General features: G+C 35.8%; 1 protein-coding gene across 2 annotated transcripts in view; it reads right to left on the bottom strand.

The window, feature by feature from the left end:
• Positions 1-15,867, bottom strand: part of LOC116461984 (pro-neuregulin-1, membrane-bound isoform) — a 231,432-nt gene that overhangs the window by 160,931 nt on the left and 54,634 nt on the right. For both annotated transcript variants that reach the window (XM_032144112.2, XM_032144113.2), the window contains exons 3-5: positions 12,576-12,697; positions 3,730-3,780; positions 1,432-1,482 (exon numbers count right to left, since the gene is read on the bottom strand). In XM_032144112.2, coding sequence (XP_032000003.1) covers positions 1,432-1,482; positions 3,730-3,780; positions 12,576-12,697 — 224 coding nt within the window. The remainder of the gene's footprint in view (positions 1-1,431; positions 1,483-3,729; positions 3,781-12,575; positions 12,698-15,867) is intronic.

Here is a 15,867-nt window from a genome sequence, read left to right as displayed (position 1 = left end):
TTTCAATAACTTTATTCAATGAATCACACAGGAGAGAAACTATTTCCAGACAAAATGCCAAAAAAGAAAAACCTAGTATTTGCTTCTGTAGAATAAACACTTAAAAAAAAAAAAAAAGCTCAATGTGATTCCTTGATGCTAGCTATATAAAATCCATATAATTATACTAATCTTTTTATAAGTAGAATTAAAAAACAAATAGCACAAATTCCCCAGCAGAAATTATCATTTTGGAGGATATGATGAGAGCCCTTGGAACACATAGGAAACTAATTTAGCCCTTTCTAGCATTTCATTTCCTGTTTGATCTCACTAGGCTATTGCCATCAATCCAGTTAAATGATGCTTTATGTAGTTAAAATATAGCCAAAACACCATACTTCACACAATAAAAGATAATTTTATACCATATAGTTACAGTTCTAGTATCACCAACCTGGAGGGAAAGGCTGTAACATCAAACAGGATTTATTTAAACAGATTGACAAAACAACTTAAATTGCCAAAAGGACAGACTTTCTTTTCATGAGTTTTCCTACCCTACTGATAGCAAAAGGAAATTGTTCCTTCAACACACTCTCCAGATTGAAATAGAATAACTAGGAACATCTATTTATTGAAGAGCTTATCAAACTGAGAAATGCTTTAAATAAGGAGCTAACATAAGGAAGAGAAAGACTATAGTTATAAGTTTAATTTTCAAGGTTTGATAAACTCCCGTTGAGTATCAAAATTTAATACGATGATATTCTCAATTTATAAGTATCAAAAACTCTTTATACTAGTCCTTGCTAATATCTTAAGTTCCCCCGACATAGCACAAAACCCCAATCAATCTAACAGTTATAGAAGTCCACAAGCACAAAGCCCATTTCATATTAAACAGACGAAAACTAATCTGAGATCTTGCCTAGGGACTTGCTTTCAAACATTTTCATAATTAGTTACTTGCTATCAAATTTGAATTAAGGGCATCTATATATAGTTTTCTTACTCCATCACAGCTGACTTTATATGAGAATGAAGAAGTTTTGGAACGGAGGCTCCAAACAGCTGGGTATCATGCCTCAGGCAGTTGCTGAAGGCATCCAGGCAAGCTGAAAAGACACACAATGTGCTCTATTGCTTGCTAGGAATTAGGCCTCAGAACTTGTGCAATTATTTTTCAATATTCAAAGCCACCAGATTACCCTAAAACTAATACATTTGTGGTGTATTTTAATATTCTTATGTATATTGGGAGGACAAGATGTCTAGTTGTCCTTAAGCATATTAGGAGGCCATTTCTACTCCAAACAGCAAATACCACCTATTGCCAAACTCAATACTCTGACCCTTAATAGGGGCAGAGGATAGACGTGAACATGACCTTCCAAAGCAGATAGTGTCTTGAGTTAAAAACCAGTGAACAGAATATTTAAGTATACTTACATGAAGAAGTATTTGCTCCTTCTGTTGATACTGATATTCTAATGGGAGACTCTATAAAACATAAAAGTGGAATGAAGCTTTATTGAGTCATGCTGCTTGGACTCTTAAATTAGAAATTTGCCAGGCTTGGGTATCGCCTAGTAAAAGAGTACTAGAACACCGTGCAACAGAGAAGCTGAAGCATTTATAAGTCAGAAGATATATGCAACACTCAAAGACCACAAAGGAATATTACCATAGTCTAGACCCAAAGACTTTTAAAAGGGATGAAAATGGAGTCAATCCATCTGTAAGAATATCCCACACACCAAGCGTTATCTGAACTTCCAAGAGAGACTACTCTGAAGAGATCCACATCACAGGTGAGAAAGAAAATTCCTTCTTTCAGATGTGGTCTTGATTTTGAGAAAACATGAAACCAAAGAGAACAGCCCCTGGATTCCAAGAGAGTGAAAGCCAACTTTCATGCATGCCAAATAAATAAACAAACAAGATTGAGAGTATTTCCAGGCAACTTGGATCTGCATAAACATCGTGACCAGAAAGTGCTGAAAAGTCCATACAAAGTCTGCTAGAGCAATAGAATAATTACATTAGGATCAAACAAACCATGCTAATTAAATAAATCATACAAGATTTTCTTAGGTAGCAAAGATAAAAGAAGAAAAAACAGTCATTAAGTACAGAGAGAATGAAAAATATGACTCATGCAGAAAAAAGCATGGAATGGATGGGTTTTCATTAGTAAGAAATAAAGAAGTCTTAGTATCAAAGGATTGAAAGTCAACAGCCAGAAAGTTATCAAGATTCATGTCACATATTAAGAAATAATAGTTACAGTCAATTTCCCAAGACAAGTTCTATATAAATGTAAAAGCTCTTTTTTCCTAATGGCATTTACTGGAGTCAGATAATGAAGTCCCTATATTACAGAAATGTGTAAATGAAAGGTGAAGAAATTCAGAATATTTGATTTTTTTTCTTTTATTCTCTCTCTTTCCCTCTTTTTTCCTTCCTTCCTTCCTTTCCTCAGAAGAGTAACAACCTCTTAGACTCCAGATCATACCATTCTACAACACACATACACTTACAGCTTGGTAATGACATATGAATATGCCCTAAATATAGCTAAAGTAGTCTAGGATACAGAGATGTTTAGCTTTTATGGTTTTAAAAAATGGCTTTGAAGGGAAGAGGAAACCAATGGAGGTAAGATGGAAAAAGGCATGTTGAGTATAGGTCATTCTATAGTTTCAACAAGGTACTAGCCATAATGAAAAACTCAATGAAGCTAAAATATTAAATGTGGAGTAATAAAAAGAATATTGAACTTGAAGTACCTTCTCTTCTACTTCCTGAGATATATGACTTAACATTTCTAATACTTCAGTTTTCTCATCTGTAAAATGAGGAAAAATGATGTCTTGTTTCACAAGTTTATTGTGATTATCAAATGAAATTTAAGAATTTTTGTAAAAGAAAAGGCACCATGCAAAACCAAGTTACCATTGTATCTCTGAGATGAATTTCCAATCTTGGGTCTTCAAAAATTTTCTTCCAAATAAAGATTAATTTTTAAATGTTCTAAGGCTCTATTAATTATAGAATTACAAAGAATAAGTTTAAAAAATGAAATACATAGAGGATAGATTAAATTTGTAGCTTGTGAAGAAATCAATGAATTATGGTTATATATGCATTGCTAAAGTTGGGTTCTAAGTTGCTAATATCTGCTCAGACTATAAGTGCTATCAGCAAATATTACAGGCAAGTGAGAAACCAACCAAAACAAAAGACAACAGCATTTTTAAATGTCAGGCTGCAAGTCTTTTTGTTTTGCTTTGTTTTATTTTGTTTTTTGTTTGAAGTTTAGCGATCCACAACTGATCATTAGAAACCCAAAGGTCACAAATCAGATGTTGATAAATTATCCAGGAATACACTCTGAGGGGTGAAAGAGTAGAAGGCAGCTAAGAGAAGCACCTGGAAAGACATAAAAACTGAGCTTGTAACTCAGATATATCTCCTTTACTTGCTTAATGTCATTAAGTTGCATCTAGATGTAGATTTCTTTCACTCATGTATGTTTCTCAGGCCTAAGTTTGAAGACGCAGCAAGAACCATCCTCCCTTGAGTAAAATCCAAAAAGACAGAACAAGGTTGAGAAAAATATTGAAGCAGAAAACAAGAGCAGCTGAGAGGTTTGGATGCAGAAGGGGTTCTGATTAGTAGAAGGAGCAGCCAGCAGTTATGGTTGTCATTCTGGTTAGTAAAATTTGCCAGGCTTATTTTCCTTACCTGAAGACACATATGCTCCTTCAGTTGAGGCTGGCATGCCAGTGATGATCTCTGAAAAAAGAAAGGTGATAGGACATTATGATATATAAGCAGGAGGCCGGGAGCAGGTACCACAGCCTGCCTTGGAACTAAACGTTAAGTGTAAAGGAAGGAAGTATTGCAAGGGAGTGAGAAAAGTCCAGGCTTTAACCGTACAGAGAGTGAGAAATGTAGAAAGACAGTCCAAATTGACAGTTCTCCTTTCTTAGGCAAAGAGCATAAAATCAGCTGTGCTAGAATAATTAGGAGGCATTCACTGCCCCCAGTTGGGTCAGTGAGGAAGAATTTATGTCAAAGAGGCAGTAGGCTTCTCAGGAAGAAAAGTCGAAACAGGGGAACTAAGAAAGTCAAAGCTATCGGATTGCCAAGCTGTAGTAAGAATTTTTAAGTTACAGATCTTTGAACAAGTACATTTTTGTTTAAAAATAAAATTAAGCCATGTTTCTAATTAGGATTGCTGAAAAACATAAAGTTCTGGCATTGAACTCTATTTAAAATTGCCAGTGAGAATGAAGACAGGTGCCTTATCATACGATAGACATCAGCTACCCAGGCAGTAAGTATTCAGCTTCCACCCAAAGAAATGAAGGATGAATCCAACCTGTATACTTCTGGATACATCATTTTCATGAGGATTGTGATAGTCTTATTCAAACTTCCAACTTGTTTTCTTACTGCCTTTATGATGGAATGGGTAGTTACATTGTCTGATTCCATATTCAGTTCTGAAAAGGGCTTCAGTTTGGCAGAATCTAACACTTTTAGCAAGGTACAGTTTTTTGAAGCCTGGAAAGATGCAGAGATGCAATGATGTATATCATTCAAGTTTCACTGTGTCATAAGTCTTGCCAAATGACTTAACGGTAGTTCACATTTTCTAACCAGGACAAAAGATAGTTGAATCTACTGTGATACTATCTACCGTACAAAAATTATGAGAGCTAACCAAGAATCCTAAGCAGGTCATATATAATTTTATGTTTAAATTAATATTCTGTTAATCATGAGTAGAAAACTGTATTACCAATATAATCATATTTAAATACAGATACGGCCATTTAGGGTTTCCAAGATTGGACTAGTCTAGTAGGTAAGCGGAATCAATTTAAGCGTCGATATTTCTTCAAACTCTGAAGCTTCTCTAGGGACAAAAGATTTTGTGGAATTGAAAGGGAAACAAAGTCATGTGAGACTCAGCAGCAATGTTTAAGAATAAGTGATTAGCAATATACCTTTAGTAAGACCAAATGTGTCTTTCTGCTGCAAATTAAGTGTGGATGATCCCCTCTAATCACAGATTGAGAGGGCAAACTATTCAAGGAGTAAGCTTGGTTTCAATACATCAAAGTTGCCTACATTGGCTCTTACATCCACTAAAAATGGGGCTAAGTGAAAGGAATTAGTATGTGAGGCTACATCATTTTCTCAGGATTTTCTCAAGCATCAGGCGAGAAAGAGGATATTCCGAATTGGTAATATGAAGATATCTGTTTCTGAAGCAGCTCCAACAAGCTCTCCTGATTTGGGCTGCAGAAAATGAAATTGTTCTTCTTTGAGAAAATGTAATCTGAGAGAAACATATTAGAGATTCAAAGTGTGTGTCCTTCTCTAGAAATATCTAGAAGAGCCATGTTTCCAAACAAAGGACCTACACTAAGAGAGATGCTTCCTTCTCTTGTCCTTCAGGATTCATCAATGTCATTACAACCAGATGAAGTCGTAAACCCAAGGTGCTCAGCTAGAGCTGGGCAAAAGTCCTAATCCCAGCTCGGATATCAAGACTCTTTTCAAATTTATTTTTGACAAACAAAGTAGCTGTCCACTGTGACCTTCCAAGAAGAAAAAAAAAATCAGAACTTTTCTATCTCTGGCAAAAAATACCTCAGATTAGAGGGAAGGTTAACCATAATGTTTCATTTTTTAATTGAATGTTACATTAAAATACCAGAACAGGAGGTTACTACAAAGACGCATCTACACAGAGACAACTTAAAATAACCCCTCTTCCTAAAATTAGGTATTTATCTTGGAGACCTTAAAATATCTTTAATGATTATGGTTTCAAATACAAACTTTCTGAATTAATCCTGGAGGAAATACAAGCTCAAAAGTTAACCTATACTTCTACACCAAAGGAGTCTTCATTTTAAAAAGAATCTTGCTAGTAAGAAAGTTAATCTTTTTAATTAAAACCACTCAGCAAGCATTTTTATGTGTGCTATGGGTGGAATTTATAGATTTGGAAAACAGCCTTTTGTTAAAAGTAAATTGAAAGTAATTTTATATTACACTTACAGACTTTTAAAAAAGCATTAAATCCTGCAATCTTCATGATGTTTATTTAAGCAACATATTTTCCCATAGTAATTTGGTACATTAAATTTGTTAATTTATAAAGGACAGCCCCTTCATTAGTGCAAATTAATGAGGTTTTAGAATGATCAGAAACTGAACACAGCTGAGCAACTTATGCTGAACAGGCAAGTAAACATAATGAATATTAGTATATTTGTAATGTTTGAATTCTTTCTTAATAAACTGGGTCTGGTCTCAGGAAAAAGTTGCATGGTCTCAAAGATATCTTCTAGAAAGGAATTTTTCTAATTATTATGAATGTAACATGTTTGCAATTTCACCATGGTCATAATATACTAAATATAATTATGTAGCAAAATATCCATATACACATTGTATACAGTATATACAAACATACATAAAATGTGTCCGTGTGTATTCCAACATTCCCTTATGTGACTTTGTTTTTGCAAACTTACAGGTCACTGCTGGACATACAAAAATTTTGATCAAGTGATTTCTTTAAAAGATTTAAAAGTGGACACATTTATTTATTAGCGGTTATAAAGATAACTTGAGGAACATCTTTTGAGTACTCAGGTTCTTCCTGTTTATAATGAATGCTTACTCTAAGGCAACTGAGAAATTTTGAAATTAATAAACGGTGTAGAGACAGGATGGATACCCTACATTGAAAAGACAAATCTACCCTATTGCTTTCATATTGTTCTCACGCATTTGCCTTCCTGGGCATCCTACATAATATAACATACATGTAGACTGTTATACAAATTATAAAACATATTTTACATGCTTTTCAACATAACTGCAGGTTGTTTCCCAATATTGTGAAACTTCTAACATCATTATCAATTAGGGAGAGGGGATAAGGCTAAGCCTATTACCAGTATGAGTTCATTTTTAAAAGCCACAATTGATAATTTAATTAAATTTTATAAAAATAATATTTTAATATTTTTCTGCTCACCTCAAATGAAACAGCTATTTTACTGCTACAAGCCCAATTGCTCCTGTGGGAACTTGAATCTCACTCAAATAATTTTTCTTCTGATTAAAAAAGAAAACTTAGGAGAAGATATGATTGATTAGTTGTATATTCTCCTATATTAATCTTTTAAAAGAAAGCATTACTTAATTAATTTGGAAACCAATAAAGTCTATTATTCTCTTCCCTACTCTAAAGCCCAAGAGTTTTCACAAACTTGTTAGCTAAGAATTAATTGCTAAGTCAAGGTTTCCTATATACAGACTGAGACAAATAAACCACAAATACAAATGAACATATAGTGTGTAGAGTGTGTAAACATAGTGTATGTGGCCTTTTCTGCTGTCATATACGAATTAATGAAAGGAATTCACTCATAAGTTATCACATAATTACTGCCTATGAGATCCTTTGTTATATGAAAACCCAACTGGTCTTTGTAAGCTTTACATTGTCCCAGAGGTAATTAGCAGATTGCATAGGTTGATATATGTCTACTATAGGATAAATTACTTTCTCTAATTCTGAATAAAGCAGGGGTTGAAAGGCATTGGAAAAGACCGAAAACACCTACATTTCTAAAATGTAGGTTGGCAAAATGCTTGACTGTATTATTTTCTAAGTGCTTGAAAACAGTATAAGAACGGCCACTGTTACACTCAAGCATATACTGTTTCAAGGGGAATTTCCGAATTTTTTAATCATTTCATTTATATTTAGTCACTAATCCGGATAGATCTAAACAATGAGTTTCATCGCAGAAGACTTTTATGATCTAATTTTATTCTAATAATTATTATAGCTGCCTTAATGGGATTAAACATCATGCCAAACAGCAAGGTCATCTGGGGAGAAAGTAAACAGCCTCCTACGAATGTCTCCCCCAACCTCCCCGTCTCTCTTAGAATCTTGTATCAAAATATATTCTAAGCATGTTGGAACACACAAAAAGTAACTGTGTGAGAATTTAAGTAAATCACAAGGAATCCTTTGCAGAGGAAAGAATTAGGATAATTAGATTGCAGCAACCTACACAGATCATTCATCAAGGAAACCTGTATAGAAATTCTCAAAACTATAGCCATGAACTTCTTGGAAATATATAGAAAAGGTGAAAAGATGAAATTAATAAAGTGACTGATAGTTCATAGAAAATATAAATTAAAATCTCAAGGGGAGTTCTACATAATGTAATAGTTTGACAGCATGTTCTTATTTTAACAACTTTTTTTTTTTTTTTAGAATCCCCAATGAAACAATAAATTCTTGGCCAGGTGTGGTGGTTCACACCTGTAATCCAAGCACTTTGGGAGTCCAAAGTGGGCAGATCATTTGAGGTCAGGAGTTAGAGACCAGCATGGCCAACATGGCGAAACCTTGTCTACAAAAAATACAAAAATTAGCTGGGGTGTGGTGGGGAGTGTCTAGAATCTCAGCTACACAAGAGGCTGAGGCAGGAGAATTGCTTGAATCCCTGAGGTGGAGGTTGCAGTGAGCCGAGATCCTGCCACTGCACTCCAGCCTGGGTGACACAGCAAAATACCGTTTAAAAAAAAAAAAAAAAAGGAGAGAGAGAGACAGAGGGAGGGAGGGAGGGAGGGAGGGAAAGGGAGGAAGGAAGGAAGGAAGGAAGGAGGGAAGGAAGGAAATTCTTGAGAATTCTACTCTCCATCAGCCCAAGTCAATGGTAAATATCTATTGAGGAAGACATGGTTCAGTGGTGTGGCAATTTATAACCCCAGTAGAAAGTGCCCTTTTTCTCTCTGAAAAAGTGTTTCTGTGCAACATCTGCCCTGATTCCTAGGGAGACAGGAATGAGACAACACAAAGGAAGTGCATCTAAGCCCCAGAGAGCTCAGAACCCAACTGAGGCTTCTTTGACAACCAAGCATTGAATAGAATATAGCAAATTCATAGATAGCAGTGGAAGAGGATAAGGGATCAAGATGATTGCATATTTTCCTTCTGGATGCACTATAACTAGGACTCTAAGGTGCAGAGCAAAAAGGGTATCTCCTCTAATATACAGGAAACTGGCCTTGTCAATCATGGTGCCTGCCAAGCCACAGGCCTAGCTGAGCTGCATGCTCCACCACCAGCATTTGAAGACAGGAGCTTCTGGGCAGCTATGTTTCTGGCTCCACCCTCCTTAGTTGAGGCAGCAGTGGACGTATGACCAGAGGGCAGATAATTTGTAAGTTCTCTAGGTCTTTTTTTTTTTTTTTGAGATGGAGTCTCTTAATGAATATGGAACAATCAACTTTGCTAATAGGATTCTTGGTCTGGGGAATTTCATTGGGGAACAAAGGAATACAATAGAGGTTAAAGCTGAAAGAATGCCTGAAAATGCCATGAAGAATATGGCCACGTGGGGGCAAGAAACAGGTCAAAGTTTGGAATTATAAAGAGGCGGAGTTTGAAAGTAGGAGAGGTGAGAAGAGTAGGAAAGAATACAAAAGTTAAAAAAGTATCAGAAGCATATTAAAGGTAGAAACACCAGAGAGAAAAGCCACACACTAGCATTGCTTAAATTCGCAGAGATGCCCCGCATACAATTCCATCTCCTCGAGGCTGAGTTATGATGAAGTTCTAGTTCTTCGCCATAGAATCCCTCACTCCTTAGGCCTCATACCATTCCTTCAGCTTCTGTTCTTTATAAGCAAAAGAATCTCACTTCAACATTTGCAAGCATATAGTCAGCTACAGAGTAAGGCTGGGCGCAGCGGCTCACACCTGTAATCCCAGCACTTTGGGAGTTCAAGGTGGGCAGACTTCTTGAACTCAGGAGTTCCACAGTGGGCAACATAGTTGAACCCAGGAGTTCCACAGTGGGCAACATAGCAACACTCCATCTCAAAAAAAATTTTTTTTTTTTTAATTAGCTAGGCATAATGGCATACACCTGGCTACTCAGGGGGCTGAGGTGGGAGGATCCCTTCAGTCCAGGAGTCAGAGGTTGCAGTGAGCCAAGATCACACCACTGCACCCTAGCCTGGGTGACAGAGTGAAACCCTGTCTCAAAAAACAAAAAACAAATCACACACAAAAAAACATTTCAGATACAGATGGAACTGCACTGTGGTAGAAATGAAGAAAAAAAAAAAACCTGGGTTCACATCTCCTTTTGCTGCTAAATATCTCTGTGATCCTGAATAAGTCTGTTTTCTATGCTAAGTCTTTTATTCTTTTTTAATACAATGAAGGGGTTGGATAAGGATGATCTATTCCTAACATTCCAAGAAGAGAATAAAAAGAAGGCCAACGTGCATTGCAATTGAGACTCTTCATTCTCATTCTTCAGAGGCTTTAATTACATAAGTCCATAGGAACCTATTTCTGAAATAATTTTTGTTGGTTGTTTAAGAAGGATTTACTTAAAATATTCCATGAACTTCTCTTTATTCTTGCCAAGTAAAAAAGACTCATTATCAAAAACACCTGGAGTTTCATCTCTCTACCCTAAAATTGGTCAACACTACATATTCAAATTTGATCACCAGACCAAGACTTGAGTGAATTAATGTGGAAAAAATGAATTAGCTGTTTTTCCTATGTAAGAAATGTAAAAAGCCATATTATCAAACTTTCAGTACCCCCAAATTAATAAAAAAGGAATTCTATGGGTTTTTTCCAGGAATAATACAGTAGTAAATAATTCATTGCTTAATCCTGTAAATCAGAAACCATGGAATAGTCAATATGATACTTCTGTAGACACTCAGTGAGACTATGACACTAGCTTTAATTTTATTTTCCTGGGACTTTGTGGTATAGCTACACGAATCAAATCCAAGTGTCAAAAATCACAATTGAATAGCATTAACTATGAGGAGACACACTGAACCAAGCCAGTGACAAACTGAGGAGAACGAGCTTTAAACAATGGTTATAGTAGAAAGTAAAAATAGCCCATTAAAATCAATTTTTTAATGTGTGTTTCAGGTAGCATCCTATAGAATTCCATGTGGGGTAATGTAATACTAGCAAACTACTATTGCTTAACCTGCCCTGGTTAAAAAATAAAGTGATGCTATATTTACTCATATAAATTTTAAATGGCTTTTACATTTTAAACGGTAATAAACAGGACTCCTAATGGTAATGGAAACTCCTGTTCCCTGCTCTCCTTTACTCTCTATGGAGGGAGATATTTAAAATGAAAGTGATAAACTTTGATTACTCTGCGATGGAGCAGATCCTTGAGAAGTCCAGAGAGGATGAGGCATTAACCTGAATTTTCCCAGCCCTGTTTCTGATTTTTATCTCCCTTCTCACTTTCTTAGTATGTTACAGAAGAATCAAGTGACAAAAACTACATCAGCCTCCCATAGAATTAACCCTTAAAATTACTTTAACTCTACCTGGGCTGAATTGGCATTTTTACCTTATCATTTTAAGAGCACTTGCCCTTGAAATGCAGAATCTTTCTCATCTCCATCAAGAAGTCATGCAGTTAGGCTTGGTTTTATAACAGATGCAAAATTTTGTAAAGGCAATAGTTAAGTGCCATAATGCAATAAATAAATAAATAAATAAATAAAGAAGCACCAAAGGTTTTAAAATAGCATTTGATTATTCTAAAAGGTTTAAGGAAGCATTGCTAGGTCATCATCATCATCATCAGCTCCTATAGATGATTCCACCAAATCACGGAGTATCAGGCTATTACAAAACAGAAAGCCATCAGCTGTGGTTCTTTTACTTTCCTGGAATAACTCACAGAAGTTGTCAGAGGTAGACTGTACTTCTTACCTCTAAGTCATTCATTTGTTTAACAAGTATTGCCTGGTACTATTCTGAAGAAAGCTGAAGATGAAGCCTCTTCATAGTAGGAAATTTATTGCCTCTAAGACGGTCCTAATTTCAAAATTAATAGGCCTAAAAAAAATTAATGGTTTCACTTTCTACTACCTAATGCCAGATGTAATGGGAATAAAATTGCCAGAAGTGAGTCAGGACTGTATTCTGCACACACACAGAATATATGCATATTATATATGTATGCATCTTACATATGTAATATATAATATGCATATATAATCCATATATAAAATATATATACATATATAATACATATATACATATATTATATATATAATATGCATATATTGTGTGTGCATGTGTACACATCGTGTATATATATCCTGTATATATATATATGACTGTATTCTGTTGTTCAGAGAGCCAAAGACTTGACTGCCCTCCCTGAGTAACTGAAAAAAAAATGGTATAACCTCTATCTTTTAGCAACCCAACCTATCTCTGCCATTCATGGCCTTATTAAAATCCTTTTGTAAAAAAATACATATATTTCAGGTCTATATAATCTCATGGAGTAGAGAAATTTATGAAAGACATACAAGATCCTTGGAACATCTGGTTTTCTTTCTTTGATTTTAATTTGTTCACAATGAGATTTAACACACCCGTCTATTATGAGTCTTACCACATGTTTTGATTACTCTTGTTACAGATTGAGGAACAGAATATCGTAGGTATCTCTTACCGTTTGATTCCACGATGGTGATATTGGCAGAGGCACTGTCATTTCCTAATTTGCTGATCACTTTGCACATATACTCTCCAGAATCAGCCAGTGATGCTTTGTTAATGCGAAGTTCTGACTTCCTATAAGATCAGGACCAAAGTGGTGTCAGTATATATCACAGAAATCCAGAAAATATAAATATATACTTTTCTATGCTTTCAGAGTTCTCAAACTGCCTCTCCCACCTTACACATATGTTAAAATACAACTTCCATTACATTGATCTGACCGCATTTTACCTAGAGTAAAAGACGCATCGCATTTAAGTTATACCACGGATTTCATCGCAATTTTCTCACCTAAATTAGTAGTTTAAAGGAAGTCTTCTGTAGCTTTTCTTTTCACTCCCTTACCATCACCAATAACTGTGTTATACCTTAGATTTTTAAACCCATTTGGTTAATTTTCTTACTTTTCTATATCCAAATGCCATCAGCCACTAGGGTTTAGGAAGAGAAAAATGTATAAAATCATTTCCTACAAGTCTGTTAAGGACACTTACTGAAGGTTAGACTAGATAAAAAAATACTGTGCACTCTTCTTCTCAGTAGAGTAACATCAAGAATAATGTTAATTTTGAATGAAGAGGATTTATCAATTCCAAAAGGAAGGGAATTTTCTTTCCTTAAGATTCTCATTGCTGGGAGCATAGTACCACATGAAAGGTTTTTAATACTGGAATAAATATTTGGGCAATATTATCACACAGTTTTATAAAACTCTGAATATTACATCAACATTCACTTTTTTTTTTGAACATGGGCAGCATTGTGATTTGCTGTGTCTGTGTTTTACTATTGCACATAACCTATAATTTAAGCAGTCTCCAAGATAAAAGAACTCAGAACAGCAGGGATTGGCTCAGAGTTTACTGAAGTCTTTCTAAAGAATTATTCTAAAGCCTGGTGTGGTGGCATGCCCCTGGAATCCCAGCTACTTGGGAGGCTGAGATGAGAGAATCACTTGGGCCCAAGAATTCAAGGCTGCAGTGTGCCATGATCATGCCAGTGAAGAGGCACTGTACTCGTTCGGGCAGCATGGCGGGACCCCATCTCCAAAAAATAATAGCAATCCTTCTATGCTGTAGCCTGGTAATGGTGATTTCTTGGGCTCTTAAGGGGAAAATAACGACAAGGGAGAAAACAAAGGAGGAAGAAATGTCAGCAATCCTTCTGGTTGCAAATCTCCCACGTTATACTTTGCTAGTTGTCTGGTGAATTTTCTGGTCTTCTTGTCACACATTAATGTTAACTGAGAAAAATCAATTGTTCCAAATATAATTCCTACTAGTATCCTCCAGTCTATCTGATTGAACCATCCAAAGTTCCACATGTAGGCCCCCTGATCTTCCACCTCTGTGCTTTTGTCTGTGTCATTTTTTTCTTCCTACAATGGGGGTCCTGCATTCCTATGCATCAAAATCTCAGCTGACCTTCCAGGGCCATGTCAGGTGCCAATTGCTTCACCAAGCCCCTCCTGGTCATGTAGCTGGAGCTGCTCTCACATGTCTAAATTCTGATAGCCCTGAGTACATCTCTCATGAGAGTTCCATCAGTATGTCTCATCTCTCGACCTAGGACATATACTTTGGAGAGTGTAGCTATAATGTCAACTTCTTGCTAGTCTCATGGAGCATACATCAGGCTATGCTTTGTCTTCAGACATTATTGAATAAATGTGTGAATGAATGAATAAAATACCTGGATATTTGCTTAAGTACTCAGCAGAATCTAATATTTCTAACACTGGTTGGGAGGAAAGAAAATTGCCATAATGAGAGGGCACAGACCATCAGAGGTGGTCCAGAACAGGGGCAGTGATGGTCAAACCAATATAGGGGTTGAAAAATTAACTTCACGGCTGGGAGCAGTGGCTCATGTCTGTAATCCCAGCACTTTGGGAGGCCAAGGAAGGCAGATCATGAGGTCAGGAGTTCGAGACCAGCCTGGCCAACATAGTGAAACCCTGTCTCTACTAAAAATACAAAAATTAGCCAGGTGTGGTGGCATGCACCTGTAGTCCCAGCTACTCGGGAGATTGAGGCAGGAGAATCGTTTGAACCCAGGAGGCAGAGGTTGTAGTGAGCCGAGACCACACCATTGTACTCCAGCCTGAGTGACAGAGTGAGACTTGGTCAAAAAAACAAAAAAAAAACAACAACAACAAAAAAGAAAAGTTAACTTCGCTAGTCATGACTCAATGATGTCAACAGGTAAACCTGAGGTAACAAAGCAATGTGTTCCACATTCAAATAAATTTGGAAAATATTAGGTGAAATAAAGATAGGCTTTTCATTAACTTTAATCTCACAGGATTTCTCAAGGTCTTGAATATGCTGACGTACTCTGACTCCCCGAAAGGGGATATGTTATTTATTTTCTCTCAAATTTATTTGACCGTGGAATCCTTTTCATTCACAAGGCCTATCTGTTAATATTTTCTGAAAATAATGGTCAACGGAACAAAGTTGACAAAAGTGGACATAATTTAACAGCCTTATCTATCTATGGAATGGGGAGACCACCAAGGGCCATTTAAAGAATATTCACACATCAACCAGAGACATTACTCATAGGAAAGTTTCCCCAAAGTATATCCCTATAAGCCAGAATGGGCCATTTTGATGACAAGTATCTTTGCAAATAGATATGTCTTAACAATAAAATATGACAATTTTTAAAATTATCAAAATAAAACAATATTAGAATACCACCCAATGCAGGTTGTATTAATTTTTAGGCTGAATTTTGGAGTGTTCAAATACTGTATGATTTTTAAAATGGATTATCAGCTATTTATCTCCTTTGATCACACATGACAAGTTTCCTTCATGACTATTTGAAAAATAGTGAGAAAAAATTGGATAAGTACTGTAGGATTTTCTAGCCCAACATTTAGCATAGGTTGCTGGAAGAATTTTCATGTATAACCATGAAACCACTAGCAATAATAGATAAATTATGAACAACATCAGGGTGGGGCATAATATCTTGATTTTCAATGCCACAGAAAGAGTAAATGTCTAAAGTAAGAAACAGTAGCTTTTCTTAAGTCCCCAAATTCTGAGATAAGATTACAACAACATCCCAAGAATTTACAACTCCAAGATTATTACAACACCCTCAAGAACAACCCTTCTTTCCTATTTATACAAATCTAGGAACAATCCTGTTTGTATGTAAAGACTCCCTTTCTTGACCCAATGCAATTAACATTTTAACTATTGAACTAGATGGAACTATAAGAAAAC

The sequence above is a fragment of the Hylobates moloch genome, unplaced genomic scaffold (assembly GCF_009828535.3).
Source record: "Hylobates moloch isolate HMO894 unplaced genomic scaffold, HMol_V3 SCAFFOLD_22, whole genome shotgun sequence".
Taxonomy (NCBI): Eukaryota; Metazoa; Chordata; class Mammalia; order Primates; family Hylobatidae; genus Hylobates; species Hylobates moloch.
This window is presented reverse-complemented; position numbering and strand designations above follow the sequence as displayed.